This window comes from Podarcis muralis, chromosome 7, assembly GCF_964188315.1.
Source record: "Podarcis muralis chromosome 7, rPodMur119.hap1.1, whole genome shotgun sequence".
Taxonomy (NCBI): Eukaryota; Metazoa; Chordata; class Lepidosauria; order Squamata; family Lacertidae; genus Podarcis; species Podarcis muralis.
In genome coordinates, this window is record NC_135661.1 from 10,922,660 (window position 1) to 10,938,569 (window position 15,910).

General features: G+C 46.5%; 1 protein-coding gene across 1 annotated transcript; it reads left to right on the forward strand.

Moving 5' to 3' along the window:
* The first annotated feature begins 6,247 nt into the window (after positions 1-6,247).
* Positions 6,248-15,175, forward strand: SFTPC (surfactant protein C). The gene is made up of 5 exons (XM_077931199.1): positions 6,248-6,386; positions 8,187-8,336; positions 9,789-9,926; positions 12,413-12,523; positions 13,286-15,175. Exons 1-5 carry the CDS (start codon positions 6,333-6,335, stop codon positions 13,418-13,420), a joined length of 588 nt encoding a protein of 195 aa, XP_077787325.1. The 5' UTR covers positions 6,248-6,332; the 3' UTR covers positions 13,421-15,175.
* Positions 15,176-15,910: the final 735 nt, after the last annotated feature.

Here is a 15,910-nt window from a genome sequence, read left to right on the forward strand (position 1 = left end):
CTTAAGGGTATGTCTGTCTGTGTTTGAATAGGGTGAGCCTGTAACCTGGCTCAGCAACTAAGTATTTTGTTGTTGTTTAGTCGTTTAGTCGTGTCCGACTCTTCGTGACCCCATGGACCAGAGCACGCCAGGCACTCCTGTCTTCCACTGCCTCCCGCAGTTTGGTCAAACTCATGCTGGTAGCTTTGAGAACACTGTCCAGCCATCTCGTCCTCTGCCGTCCCCTTCTCCTTGTGCCCTCCATCTTTCCCAACATCAGGGTCTTTTCCAGGGAGTCTTCTCTTCTCATGAGGTGGCCAAAGTCTTGGAGCCTCAGCTTCAGTATCTGTCCTTCCAGTGAGCACTCAGGGCTGATTTCCTTCAGAATGGATAGGTTTGGTCTTCTTGCAGTCCATGGGACTCTCAAGAGTCTCCTCCAGCACCAGAATTCAAAAGCATCAATTCTTCGGCAATCAGCCTTCTTTATGGTCCAGCTCTCACTTCCACACATATTGAAATACTGCCCTTCAATGAGGCCAAACTTAGATTCGCAAAAGGTTTAGGGGTATGCGTACCCCTGCATCCTCCACAGAAAAAAAGCACTGCATAGAATCATAGAACTGTAGAGTTGGAAGGGACCCCAAAGGTTCTCTAGTCCAACCCCCTGCAATGCAGGAATCTCAACTAAAGCATCCCTGGCTGACAGACAGTCATCCAGCCTCTACTTAAATACCACCATGGAAGAGAATCCACATCCTCTAAGGCAGCCTTTCTCAACCTGTGGGTCCCCAGATGTTGTTGAACTACAACTCCCATCACCCCTAGCTAGCAAGGCCAGAGCTCAGGGATGATGGGAGTTGTAGTCCAACAACATCTGGGGAGAGTCTAAAGGGAGTCCACTCCACTGCTGAACAGCTCTTACTGTCAAAGTTGTTCCTGATGTTTATATTTATATCCCCCCTTTTTCCTCCCAGAACTCAAGATGGTGTGTATGGTCCTCCCTTCTTCCTCCTTTAATCCCCACAACAACCATGTGAAGTGGGTTAGGCTGAGAGACAGTGCCTGACCCCCAAGGTCACCCAATGATCTTCATGGTCAGCTGGGGAGATTTGATCTCTGGGTTCCCAAATCCTAGGCCAACGCTCTAACCACTATGCCACACCGCCTATAGTTGAGCAGTGGGATTTTGGGTCCCATTGCAAGGAGGGGAGCCTGAGCTACATCTCTTTGAATTGTGGTTTAGTGCAACCCTGTCAATCGTTGATGCTGGATTTGAACTCAAGACAGAAGGCAGTTGCCTGAGTACTACTGAGCCACTTTAAAAAAAAGAGAGATATATTTGGTCTTTCTGGATAGCTCAAATAGAACACATTCATTGAGCAAGAACTACATCTTTACATAACTTGTTTTCTCACTCTTTCACACTTGATGCCCTCTTTACTTCGGTACGCAAAATTCTCGCTATAGAAATCAGCAGATGTGTTGTCATTCCACAATGGGTCACGGGTAGGTTTTTCTATAAATACAAATTTACTTGCGAGTCAATAGAAGCTGACATGCATATGATTTCACTTCTAGTAAAACTATGTCTAAGAATAAGAGATAAACAATTTGTCTACATAGTTCAGCTGAACACCAGAATGCACTTGCTACTGGAGATGCCCACTACCATATATATGAAAAGGCTCCTATTTCATATTTGCATTTCCAACAGTCTGGGCTGTACTTACTGCTGCAAGCGAACTCAAAACATCCAGGGCAGAGAGATAAGGAAAGCTCTGGCCCTCTGTATATTGCTGGACCCCACAGTCCTCATCCCTGAGCCATCGGTCATGCAGGCTGGAGCTTATGAAGTCTGAGTATCATGTAGTGTGTGTATAATTTTGATTGCACACATACAAAAATATCATACTAGCCTAATAATAATAATAATAATAATAATAATAATAATAATAATAATATACCACCCTATACCTGGGGGTCTCAGGGTGGTTCACAGATGTTGGCTATTAATGTTTACTATATTTACAATGCAATCTAAGTTACAGGTGCGACTTAACACCTGTAATAATGCACTCCCTTAGCGTGGCCACTATCAGGCAGTCACCTTCACTGCACTCTTTTCAGAACCTGCTAAAAACATTTTTGTTTAGACAAGCCTGCCCAGGTATTTAGAAGGTTGATGAGAGTTTAAATCTGTTTTTAGTCTATTGCTATTTTAACTCTTCAAAAGTCTTAAATTATTGCTGCCAATTCTTCTTATGGATGATTTTTTAAATCTTTTTTTCGTCTAATCGATGATGTTTTATCTTTTCTGTAAACCCCTTTGAGGGTGGACAAATTTTATGACATAAAAAGATATGCAAATTTGTTGCCTGTTCTGTCCTCTTTTTTGGTGATGGCATTTTTATTATTACCAAAGGAGGAGGTCAGGCTGTGCCTTGGCCAAAGGCCTAGTGGAACAGCTCTGTCTTGCAGGCCCTGCGGAAAGATGTCAAGTCCCGCATGGCCCTGGTCTCTTGTGACAGAGCATTCCACCAGATCGGGGCCACAGCCGAAAAAGCCCTGGCTCTGGTTGAGGCCAGCCTAACCTCCCTGTGGCCCGGGACCTCCAAGATGTTTTTGTTTGAAGACCGTAAGTTCCTCCATGGGACATACCAGGAGAGGCGGTCCTGTAGGTATGAGGGTCCTAGGCCGTATAGGGCTTTAAAGGTTAAAACCAGTACCTTAAACCTGATCCTGTACTCCACTGGGAGCCAGTGCAGCCAGTGTAGCACCGGGCGAATGTGATCCTGCAGCGAGGACCCCGTAAGGAGTCTCGCCACGGCATTCTGCACCCGCTGGAGTTTCTGGGTCAGTCTCAAGGGCAGCCCCACGGCAGCCCCACGTAGAGCGAGTTACAATAATCCAGTCTGGAGGTGACCTTCGCGTGGATCACAGTGGCTAGGTCAGGGTGAGAGAGGTAAGGAGCCAACTGCTTAGCTTGGCAGAGATGGAAAAATGCCACCTTTGTTATAGCTGCAATCTGCGCCTCCATGGAAAGGCATCAACACCACAAGGGATATTTATCCACTCTGCATCTCTCTGAACTGCCCCCCTCCCTCGCCATCAGCAACCCTGAGTGCTGGCTCATCTCTTTCATCCCCCCCTCCATCCTGCCGGTCATTAAAGTTGCTGTCAGCTCATTGATGGCACACGAGCTGCCCGTGTGCAGCTGGAGGTTCGCAAACATCTCCCGTTCCAGGCACAGCTCTGCCCCAGACAACAAAGGGCAAAGTGTGAGTGCAGAAGATGGCCTGATGTTTGCGAGGCCTTCTGAGCAGCTGGGAGCAGGGTCGAGACATCCACGGGTCTCCCCCCACTCGGGGGGGGGGGGCAAGGCCCACATAGAAGAAAAGTGACTGCTTGGAGCATCCTCTTTGGCAGAGAGGCTCAGCACGCGTCAGGCCTCAAGTTGGATGGGCCATGGAGATCACCAGTCTGTCCGGACCAGACAATAGTATCATAGTCATGTAGCAGGAACCCCCCCCACCCCAATCATTCTGTTTGTACAAACTTCACACACACACACACACACACACACACACACACACACACACACACACACTACATACGCCACATTTCTGTTATAAATTCATAGAAAATCAACCATACATCGGATTTGCACTGTTCCATTTTTATTTTACTCCATATGACAAGAACTAACAAAGGGGGATGGCTTGGTCAGCCATAATCCCTTCACTGTCTCAGCACATCCACAGCCCTGCCCAGTTGCTGATGATCCCAGACAGAAGACAATCAAGATCACAAAGAACTTGCATATGGGAGTGGATTCAGCATGGACTGAAACAAAGGACAATGATCAGATCTTCCCTCTGGGGGCAGGAAACTGCAAACTCCCCTTTGTCTCCTGGAAGTGACTCGTGGGTAGGGGGGAAAGGAGGAACCAGCCAGGTGACAAGACACTCAGGTTACCACCAACTCCTCCCTCAACCCCTCCCTTCTGTAATGTATGCATGATGTTTCTGGGGGTGGGCTTGACCTAGAGGAGGGAAATTTTCAAAAGTTTTTATAAGACCTTGCACACTATTTTTCTGGGTCTTTCCTCTCACCTGCAAGTGAGGGGAGCACCCTGTTGCGACAGTCTTTCTTCAATAAAGACCAAGCCTACAGGCTGCTGATTTGCTTCAATTTGCTCTGGTTAGTGTCTTTACTTTTTGTCCAAGGGAGCCCTCAGATTTTTCCAGTAACAGTTATCCCTTTGGCCAGAGAGACCTGCAAGTAGCAAAAACATTGGTGTGGTATATATGTAACAGAGGAGGGGGACTTTGATGAGTATGTGGGAAGGGGAAGGCCTACTATGATCTTCCTACCCAGCAGATGAGAGGAGAGGTGCTCATCCTGCAAACAGGAGTAATAATAATAATAATAATAATAATAATAATAATAATAATAATATATTTATACCCTGCCCATCTGGCTGGGTTTCCCCAGCCACTCTGGGCGGCTTCCAAAAAAGTATTAAAATACAGTAGTCTGTTAAACATTAAAAGCTTCCCTAAACAGGGCTGCCTTCAGATGTCTTCTAAAAGTCTGGTAATTGTTCTTCTCTTTGACATCTGGTGGGAGGGCGTTCCACAGGGCAAGTGCCACCACCGAGAAGGCCCTCTGCCTGGTTCCTTGTAACTTGGCTTCTTGCAGTGAGGGAACCACCAGAAGACCCTTGGCGCTGGACCTCAGTGTCTGGGCAGAACGATGGGGTTGGAGACATTCTACCCCCTCTTCTAAAGCAATATTGGTTGGTGGTGTTGTAAACAAAATCAATCTGCCCTTTTTCCCTTATGGGGTATCCAAGAGCCCATATAGAGTCCTTATGTAGGTTCCCTATTGGTAGGAGAAAACAACCGAGGCGAACCAGAGAATATTGAGAAGCAAAGCAGCTAGTAAGCCTGATCTTTATTGATCTGTTGAAACAGGGTGCTCCCCTCACACGCAGGAATGGAGGAGGACCCAGAACAAAAGTGTGCCTATAGACATTTTAAATTCCCTCCCTGGAGTCCAAGACAACCCCCAACAACATCATACATATATCACAGAAGGGGTGTAGCTCAAGACCACCCCCCAGACACATCATACCTACATCACACAAAGGGCGGTCTACAGCAGAAATCTGAGTGCATTGTTTATCTCCTGTTGTTGTTTATCTCCTGTCTGGCAAGTTACCTGTTAATACTTACTTGATTGGATACCCTGGGGAGCCTGGCCAGTCTTTTGTAATGATAAATACTTAGTTCCTGAGCCAGGTCACAGACTCACACCCTATTCATATCTTAAATGTGCCCTTAAGACAGGATTTGTGAAAGGGAGGCTTTTCCATTTTCCTTTGACCTTGCAGAGAAAACATTTGGTCAGTTTGGGAATCAAAATGGTTTCAGCTTGGTCTTCCTGTGCTGATCTATGTACGTGCTTGGTTGGTACATTTATGAACATTTAATATATATATCTAAGACCTTCAAATTCTTATCATAGTGGACATCACTGCCTCTTGTGGGGCAAGTTCCACAGTTGAATCACTGTACATGCTGCATGGATGACTTTCTTACATCTGTCCTGAATAGAGTTGTGTCCCTTCCAACTCTATGATTCTGTGAAGACTGAAAAGTTGCAAATGCTGCAATCCTTTTTCCTAGGGTAGTTGCAGAGGACACCACAGGGAGCACCACAAGAATGACTTAGAACAGAAGGTGAGGGGAGGGTGGATGGACAAATTATGTCCTAGCACAGGGCACCACTGAAATTTGAAAGCCCCAGGTCCTCCACTGGGAGTCGCTGCCCCCACTCCATCATTTTGGTTGCCCTTTTCTGAACCTTTCCCAGCTCAACAATACACTCTTTGAGGTGTGGTGGCCAGAACGGTACACAGTATTTCCAAATGTAGTCGCACCATCAAAGAAAGAAGAACGTTTCTGTGTTCTTGCTTTGAAAGTCCCGAGAACCTTCTGACCCAAGTGTTGGAGAGGCAAAGAGGGTCCTTAATGAGCCACACTTTGACGCTCCTGGCGTCAGAACAAGCTGACTTTCTGAAGGACAAGAGGCTGCTAAGAGGCCTCTGTGCCTGTGGACAAATCTCCAGAGAGGCTCTCTTGACTGACAAGTGATGCCAAGGGCCACTTAGCTGTACTTTATTTCTTTTGAAAGAACTTGGTGAGAACAGGTAGAGGACACACAGCAAATCACCTTCGGCGCTTTGGTGCCAGGAACCCTATATAAACGGAGCCCTCCTCTCTCGTGCCTGGAAACAACCAGGATCAGTGGGGACAGCTGAAAGCTAGCCAGAAGACTCGTTGCACGAGATGGAGGATAACAGCAAAAGTAGCAAGGATGTCCTGATGATAGAGGCACCGCCGGTGAGTCTTTCTCCACTTGGGACTGAGTTCCTGCTCCTGCAGGTATGGTGTGGAGTCCAGCAAGGAGGGCTGAGCTGGAGAGAGAGGGATGCCCAGGGATGACCCATAGCATTTGGAACTGGGGCAAGGTGGTCCTCTGGGATGTTCTCCTCCCTGCTCTCCACTCCAAGGGGCTTGTGATGGAGAACGTCCCACTGGACTCTGCCCTATAGATTCTGCTCTGCCCTAACCCTTTCCAACTCGACAGTTATATGATTCAATGGGCCTGTCTCCCACTCTGCTACCATTTATGGTGTCCAAAATCTGTCCCGCGAGACGGCAGACCTAACACTAAAACCACCCACACATTGGATTATGAATGGATGGGTGGATGAATAGAAGCTGTGGTTGCATCAAATGGCTTTGTCCTTCTGTGCTCCCCTCTAACTATACAGTGTATACATTTTGGTTCCTATTTCCTCAGTGCCTCAGCTCTTACTAAGGTGGTAAATCCGTGTCTGCGAGCCCCACTTTAAGCTGCATGGTGCGGGGTGTCACATGAAGGAACCTTCCTCTATACAGGAACTCCTGCACGTAGAAAGCTAGCCTGCAAGGGTCAAAGTCTATCCTTTTCTCTAACAGGCTGGGTTTCTTATGCACAGGGATTTTTGCTGTATGGAGGAATATTCCATCATATGAGCCTCTACCTGTAATCTGAAGTGGTGCAGTCCAGAGGCAGTGCAGAGTTAAACTATGGAACTCACTCCCACAGGAAGTAGTGATGGCCACCAACTTGGATGGCTTTGGAAGAGGATGAGACAAGAAGGAACATTTTATCATATGTGGTGGGAATGTAAGAAAGTAAAGAATTTATGGGAAATGATATATAGTGAGATGAAAAAGATGTTGAAATATACATTTTTTAAAAAACCAGAAGCATTTTTACTTGGTATTATAGGTCAGGACATTAGTAGGCATGATGTTAAATTGTTTCTATATGCAACAACAGCGGCAAGGGTGATGTTAGCCCAGAAATGGAAGCAAGAAGAAATTCCGATGAAAGAAGAATGGCAGATAAAATTAATGGACTATGCAGAATTGGACAAAATGACAGGAAGGATTCAAAACCTGTGGGACCAGAGATTTACAGAAGATCAGAAGAAGTATACAAACTATTTGAAGAGCAATTGTAACCAACAAATTATGCTAGTAGGACTACAAGAAGATCTGTAAAGAGAAAAATATGAAACGTTACAAAGTAGAAAAAGAAAAGAGATATCAGTTATGAGTATTAAATGTAACAGGGAAAATAAGAAATGTATATTAAGAGATTAGATTGGAAAATTTTCAGACAGGATTGATGGAAGTAAAAAAAATTTGTATAAGATGTAAAAGTATGTTTAATTACTGTTGAAAATGATAGGTTAAAACACACACACACACACACACACATATATATATGGAAGAGGATGAGACAAATTCATGGAAGAGGAAAAGGCTATCCATGGCTACTTGCCCTGATGGCTAGGCTCTGCCTCCACAGTCAGAGGCAGCAATCTTCTGAATACCAGTTGCTCCACAGGAGGAGAGAGTGCCGATCTTCTGCAAGAATCCTGCTTGCTGCTTTCCCACGCGCATCTGGTTGGCCACTGTGAGAAGAGTTTGCTGGACTAGATGGGCCATTGGCCTGATCCAGTCGGCTCTTTTTATGTGCTTACGTTTACTCCTTCCATGAGACCTTGTATGTGCCTCTGTCCAATCATTCTGTCTGGGTCAAAATGTACCACAACGTTCTCATGAGCATCTTTTCTGGTTCTGCAGGGTTACACAGCCTCCCCCCGGCTCCCCGGGCTCCCCGGACTACCTTGCAAGAAGCTCTTGATCGTGGTGGTGGTGGTGGTGGTGATCGTTTTGGTTGTCCTGGCTTTTGGGCTGATGGGGCTGCGTATCACGGAGAAGCACACAGAGACAGTAAGTACAGCATGATGAATCACAGAATTGTAGAGTTGGATGGGACCTCACGGGTCATCTAGTCCAACCCCCTGCAATGCAGGAATCACAGCTAAAGCGTCCAAGACAGATGGCCACCCAACTTCTGCTTAAAAACCTCAAGTGAATGAGGTCTGTGAGTCACCTCAAGAAGTGCCACAGCTAGTACAGTGGTACCTCGGGATGCGAACGGGATCCGTTCCGGAACCCCATTCACATCCTGAATAGAACGTAAGACGCGATGGTCGTGTTTTGCTGCTTCTGCGCATGCGTGTGACATCATTTTGAGAGTCTGTGCATGCGTGAGCAGCGAAACCCGGAAGTAACACGCTCTGTTACTTCCGGGTTGCACCGGAGCGCAACCTGAAAGTGCTCAACCTGAAGCACATTCAACCCGAGGTATGACTGTAATTCCTCAAATGCCTGTTGGGGCTAAAGGTGGGTCCTTCACCTGCGAAGACTGAAGACAACTGGCTTAAACACCTGTGCACTGAACCTTGTTGAGTACTGTGGTTTCCCTAAGCAGAAGCAAATTCCAAGGGGGAAGACTCTGCTAAACAGCGGGTTAACCTTTAGCGCTCCAGATCTTGCTGGACTCCCACTTCCACCACCCTTGGCTACTTGTTCCCAGACCTGCTGGGTGAGGAGTCCCACCATACCTGGAGGGTCAAAGGTTCCCGCTCCTCTGTCTTCTTCCCAAAATGATGGTAGTTGTTTGTTTTCATAGTACTGGCGACTCTCAAGGCCCATACACACTTTCCACCAGTGTGGTGTACTGGTTAAGAGCAGTAGACCTGTAATCTGGTGAACCGGGTTCGCGTCTCCACTCCTCCACATGCAGCTGCTGGGTGACCTTGGGCTAGTCACACTTCTCTGAAGTCTCTCAGCCCCACTCACCTCACAGAGTGTTTGTTGTGGGGGAGGAAGGGAAAGGAGAATGTTAGCCGCTTTGAGACTCCTTCGGGTTGTGATAAAGTCCAACTCTTCTTCTTCTCTTCTTCCACTTGCCTGGAAAGCTTGGGTCTGAGTGGTTTTCCACTTGACCCACACTTTCTAGGCAGTCCTCCCCTTGCTCCACTCCTTTCCCAGGGAAAACCCACACTTTAGCTCTAAACTGGAGCAAACATCAATCCAGGAAAAGCCTGAATTCCTGTTTGCTCCAACTGAGTGCTAAGAAGCAGTTCTAGGGACAGCGCATAAAGTCAAAACCAGGTGGGATTGCCCATGTCTTTTTTCCTGGACTCGCATCCCCTTTCCACCTCTTATATTTATATTTATATTTATATTTATATTTATATTATTTATATTTATATTTATATTTATATTATTTGCAAAGCATGTAAAGCTGAAAGCACCCAAGTTAAATGCTCCAGTTCATACATCTCGTTCCCTTTGCTCTTCATCACTCAACATGGTCTCCTTTTCAACGTCTAGGTCCTGCAAATGACCATCCAAGGCCTGGATGGGGAGGGCTCCCCACAGCATCTTTCCATGAGCAGGAAGGAGAGACTGGCCACCTTCCATGTCAGCAGGGTCAACTCTTCGGCCACCGTGGTGTATGACTACAGCAACGTAAGATTTGCTGAAAGTGGTTCCTAGTTCCCAAAGGAGTCGTGCAGCTTTGCCCAAGGCCTGCTTGTCCACCTAGCAGGTCCCTTTTAGAAAGAATAACATCTATCCTGACAAGGGAGCAAGTCAGTGGCGAGTCCTGGTGGGGCTGGCTGGATCTGTCGGTTTCCTTAAGCACAAAGGACAACAAATATTGTGTCACCTTAAAAGCTAACTAGATGGGACGCGGGTGGCGCTGTGAGTTAAACCTAGGACTTGCCAATCAGAAGGTCGGCGGTTCGAATCCCCGGGACAGGGTGAGCTCCCGTTGCTCGGTCCCTGCTCCTGCCAACGTAGCAGTTCGAAAGCACATCAAGTGCAAGTAGATAAATAGGTACCACTCCGGCGGGAAAGTAAACGGAGTTTCCGTACGCTGCTCTGGTTCGCCAGAAGCGGCTTAGTCATGCTGGCCACATGACCCAGAAGCAGTACACCGGCTTCCTCAGCCAATAAAGTGAGATGAGCTTTGCAACCCCAGAGTCGGTCACGACTGGACCTAATGGTCAGGGCTCCCTTTACCCCTTTAACTTTTAAAAGCTAACTTGAGACTATGAAAGTTTATGTCCCAAACTTCCCCCTGCTTATCTGCGGGGATTTTCATCCTTGAAAAGCCCAAATCAGAAAGAAAAACCCTGCGTTTAAAGTGGGAAAGGGCTGGTACTGGGACAACATTGGAATGGGCTACACATTTTCTTCTGGTTTGGACGAGCCCTTGGGGCTGATCCAGGCTTCCTCTTGTGTCACTGCTTCCCCCGTGGAAAGCCACTCTTCAGTGCAAATGGCAATTTAGGTTTTCTCTGGATGGCCATTTCTTCTGATCGATCGCAGGTTTTCCTTTGGAAAGGAGAGGGCAAGGGACAAGCCTTTGTGATGCATGCCTAGAACGTGCAAATCAAGCAGAAGACCGCTCAGACTCATGCTGTCTAGGCATGGCACAAGGGGAAGTGTTGCTGAGCCCAGCACAGTGGTACCTTGGGTTACATATGCTTCAGGTTACATACATTTCAGGTTACACACTCCGCTAACCCAGAAATAGTGCTTCAGGTTAAGAACTTTGCTTCAGGATAAGAACAGAAATCGGGCTCCGGTGACGCAGCAGCAGCAGGAGGCCCCATTAGCTAAAGTGGTGCTTCAGGTTAAGAAAGTTTCAGTTTAAGAACGGACCTCTGGTACGAATTAAGTACTTAACCTGAGGTACCACTGTAGTGGAAAGGTGGATTAGGACCAGAAGAGAGTTGAGAGCAGGGCAGGGCAGGTTAATCCCAAGAGAAAAGCCCTCCCTCTCCCTTCAAAAAGTCTGAAGCATCGTATCAAAGCCACACATGCTTCTTATTGACATGATAGACGTTTATAAAATTTTGCCTGGCATGGAAAAAGCGGATGGGGAAAAGTTTCCCCTCCCTCTCTCCTAACGCTAGAACTTCTGGGCATCGACTGAAGCTCAGCGTTGGAAGTGTCAGGACAGAGAAAAGAAAGCACTGCTTCACGCAGCACATAGTTAAACTGCGGAACTCACTGCCACCAGAGGCAATGAGGGCCACCAACTTAGATGGGCTTTGAAAAGAGGATTAGACAAATACATGGAGGAGAGGTGGCTACTAGTCTTGCTGACTATGCTCTGCATCCTTGTGAATAGCAGCTGCCTGGAGGTGCGAGTGTTCTTGTGCTCAAATCCTGCTTCTGGGTTTGCCATTAGGGACATGAGAGCAGGGTGCTGGACTAGATGGGTGGTTGGCCTGATCCAGCAGCCTCTTCTGATGTTTTTATATGTTCTTATTTATTTGGGGGGAAGAAGAAAATGTGTTGTCAAAAGGGCTCATTCTGCTCTGAAATCCAAAAGCCTTGGCATTTGACTCAGCCCTAGTCTTTGCTTACCTAGTGTGGGTGAACAGAAGATGCAACAGAGGAAGGCACAGGGAGAGAAGCTTGGAGGGGGGCATGGGGTCTGGGATATGAGGTAGAGCCCTGAGAAGGTGGGGTTGCCCTTGCACATATACCTTGTTGAGATCCAAAATATGTACAGTATAAGGGAGCCCTGACCATTAGGTCCAGTCGTGGCCGACTCTGGGGTTGCGGCGCTCATCTCGCTTTTATAGGCCGAGGGAGCCGGCGTACAGCTTCCGGTCATGTGGCCAGCATGGCTGAGCCGCTTCTGGCGAACCAGAGCAGCGCATGGAAACGCCGTTTACCTTCCCGCCAGAGCGGTACCTATTGATCTACTTGCACTTTGACGTGCTTTCAAACTCATAGGTTGGCAGGAGCAGGGACCGAGCAACGGGAGCTCACCCCGTCACGGGGATTCGAACCGCCGACCTTCTGATCGGCAAGTCCTAGGCTCTGTGGTTTAACCCACAGCGCCACCCGCATCCCTATGTACAGTATACCCACAATTAAATACCTCCTGCAATACAGGAACCACAGCTAAATTGACAGCCTTTGCCTTTGAACAGCTCCTGATTGGCTACAGATCTTGGCCGGGACAGTCCTGCTACATCACCAGAATGAAGAAGGAAAACATCCAGAGCCTGGATGCTGCTGTCAAGGTGTTCCAGAACATCCAGGTTAGAATAATTGCCCTAACTCTACATTCAGAGTTTCCAAGGCATGGAAAAAGCAAATCATGTGGGAAGATTGCTTCTGGACTGTACCACTTCACACAGTGCAGTTGGCTGAATGTCCCACCATCCTCCAAAACAACCACAAACCCAGTGCTGGGACACATAACACCCCAGTCTGCAGTAATCCGAGGACATTGTGATTTGCTGTTTGGGCTGTTCGGGATAGCAGTTGTCTTTTGAGAGTGGCTAGACGGGGATCCCTGTCCTTAAGGCTGGCTGCCACTGGTTTGCAGGCAGGACATGAAGGCAGAATGATAACAGACCAGAGCTTTCTCATGTCCCATTTCTCCATTCGGGAAAACTGCTCTTTAGTGCTCAATCAGAGCAAATGGCAATTCCGTTTTCCCATAGGTTGCCATTTGTTCTGATCTATCGCAGGTTTTCCCTCCCTCAGAAAGGAGTGGGGCAAGGGGAAAACCACTTGGACCCGTGCTTTCTAGGCACACAGGACAAGCAGATGTGTGAACAAGTCCCAAGAGCTGAAGGGAATCCATCCACACCCACCTGTTGATTGTCGGAACATCTTTAAAGCCGCTTAGAAAACTATGCAGAACCTTTCCCAGAGGGATTTGGAGGGACTGTGTGAAGCGGTCAGGCTGTGTCAAAGTTTGCAGGGCAATTTTATATTTCAGAGAAACATACAGTTATAGAATTGGATGGGGTTCCCCAGGGTCGTACCATTAACAAAGAGATCTGTTTTTGCAGCCCAGACCTCCAGCGTCATTCCTCAAAGAGAATGAGGAGGGAACAGAAGGGCTCCCGGCGCCGCTGGCTGACCGTTCTATCCTGGGTACCACCATCAACATCCTCTGTAGCAGCGTCCCCATCTATTGGGCTTAGAGGAGGAGAGATGGGTGAGAGAAGTGAAGACCAAAGACCCAGCAGAACATGCACACCAGCAACGAAAGTCAAACTTCCTGCAACAGGAATGCTATGCAAGAGAGATCCCTGAAAATGGCCCTGTGGCCCTCAGCCTTTAAGTAGAGATCATAGAACTGCAGAATTGGAAGGGACCCAAAGTCTCATGGAGTTCAACCCCCTGAAATGCAGGAATCACAACAGATGATAGAGATAGATAGATTAGATAGATAGATAGATAGATAGATAGATAGATAGATAGATCTGCAAATAACACCCCTTTGCTAATGTCTTGGCCTCAGGGGATTTGCTAATGCCTTTGCTAATGTCTTGGTCAATTGCCACGACTTCATTAGAATAGAAAGCCACATGCAGCAAACACATGGATTGAAGCATTGCTAGACTAAGCCATTTCATGGGAAGGGGAGCCATTCCTCAAAGGCAGAGCCCATGCAGAAAGTCCCAAGTTCAAGCCCAGGTATCTCCAAGGTACCATTCTCATGCCTGAAATCATGAGGAATCAAATGGTGGAGAACATGCTGAGCTAGCTGGACCCATCTGGGCTCAGGCTACAGATAGAAGCTGGAGTGCATGTTCTCATATCTGCACACACTTCTGGCATGGTATTTCATAATTATTTTATTTCACAAAATTTGTACTCAGCTTGATCGTAAAAAAAAAAAAAGCAACAACCTCAAAGCGGATTACAAAAAAAAGATAAAAGCAAAAAATTAACAACAATAATTTAAGACCTACAAAAGTAGGGTTGGCATACATCCGGAATTTCACAGACATACATGGAATACCGCAGTCGGAAGCACTGTCTGGGCAAAAAAAAAAAAGTCTTCGAAAATCTGGACGTACGGCAACCATGTCGGCAGTGTCATTTTTCTTTAAAAATTGCTGGGAAAAGTCCTTTTTATTGTGATTTCACCAAAAAAGCTCAAGAACTTTGGGCAAAAAACCCCAAAACAAAACAAGCCATCTCAACAACATTGCCAACAGGGGGAAAAACCCAACAACTTTTGTGTCCAGATTTTCACTTTTTGAAATATGGCAACCCCACGAAAAGTTAAAATAACAACAGGCTAAAAAGCAGATTAAAACTCATATCAATCTTCTAAATATCTGGGTTAGGCTGCCCTAAAACTTAAATATTTTCAGCAGGTGCTGAAAAGAGTACAGTGAATGTGTGCACCTGGTATCAGTAGCCAGGGAGTTCCAAAGTCCTAAAAGACTGAGTTCATACAAATGTGGAACAGGTATTATGTGGCACCTGTAGCAGTGCCAGTTCTGCCAAGGAGGTCCAGCGGGCAAGGCAATCTTGCGGGTAATAACTCTCTCCATGCCAGCTTAGTATGTGCAGGATGCTAGTCGAACATGTACAGAGAGAGTTTGCTTTCAGATGGGGGGGGGGAGACATCCAGACATTTAATCCACTAGCTGCAAATTGAGGGAAGGCACTTAGCCCAACCATGTTATCATCATGTATCCTGGCCCTAAGCAGATAGGAATTCAAGATAAGGCAAGAAAACACATTTTATGTACTAAACCTTTTAAAAAAAATCTATTGTTATAAGAATACAGTAATTCTGCTTGAACATCTCTAGCTGCTGATATCAACCATGCACATCTTTTTATTGTATACTTTGTACTGGTCGTCTGCTGGTTATGTTCCCTTTTTCTTAACGCTGCTTGTCAAATCTATAATAATCAATAAACTGCAAGAAGGCAAAATCTGAGCTGTTGGGGGGGCGGGGATGTCTTAATAATGCCAGAAAAGATCTGGCCTTGAGTTTGCTGTGAGTTTGCTGGAAGATCCAGTACGTATAAAAATAAGTATTTCTTTATGCAGCACATAGTTGAACTATTGTAAAGAAAAAAATCTGCCCCTTTTCCCTTATGGGGAATCCAAGACCCCATATAGAGTCCTTACAAAGGTTTCTTATCGGTAGGAGAAAATAACAGAGGCCAACCAGAGAATATTGAGAAGCAAAGCAGCTAGTAAGCCTGATCTTTATTGATCTGTTGCAACAGGGTCCTCGCTCACCACACACAGGAGGGAGGAGGGAGGAGGAACCCAGAACAATGGCATGCAAGGCCTTATATAGACATTTTAAATTCCCTGCCCTAGAGCTGAAAACCACCCTCCATACATCACACATACATCACAGAAGGGGTGTAACCTAAGACCACCCCCAGATACATCATACCTACATCACAGAAAAGGCGGTCTACAGCAGAAATCTGAGTGACTTGTTTATCTCGTCTGACAGGTTACCTGTTTAATGGTCACTTGATTGGATTGATAAAAGATTACAGTCTTTTGTAAAGATAAATACTTAGTTCCTGGGCCAGGTCACAAGCTCACACCCTATTCATATCTTAAATGTGCCCTTAAGACAGGATTTGTGAAGGAAAAAGACGATGGGGAAGTTTCCCACTTTGACCTTGCAGAGAAATACAGTGGTA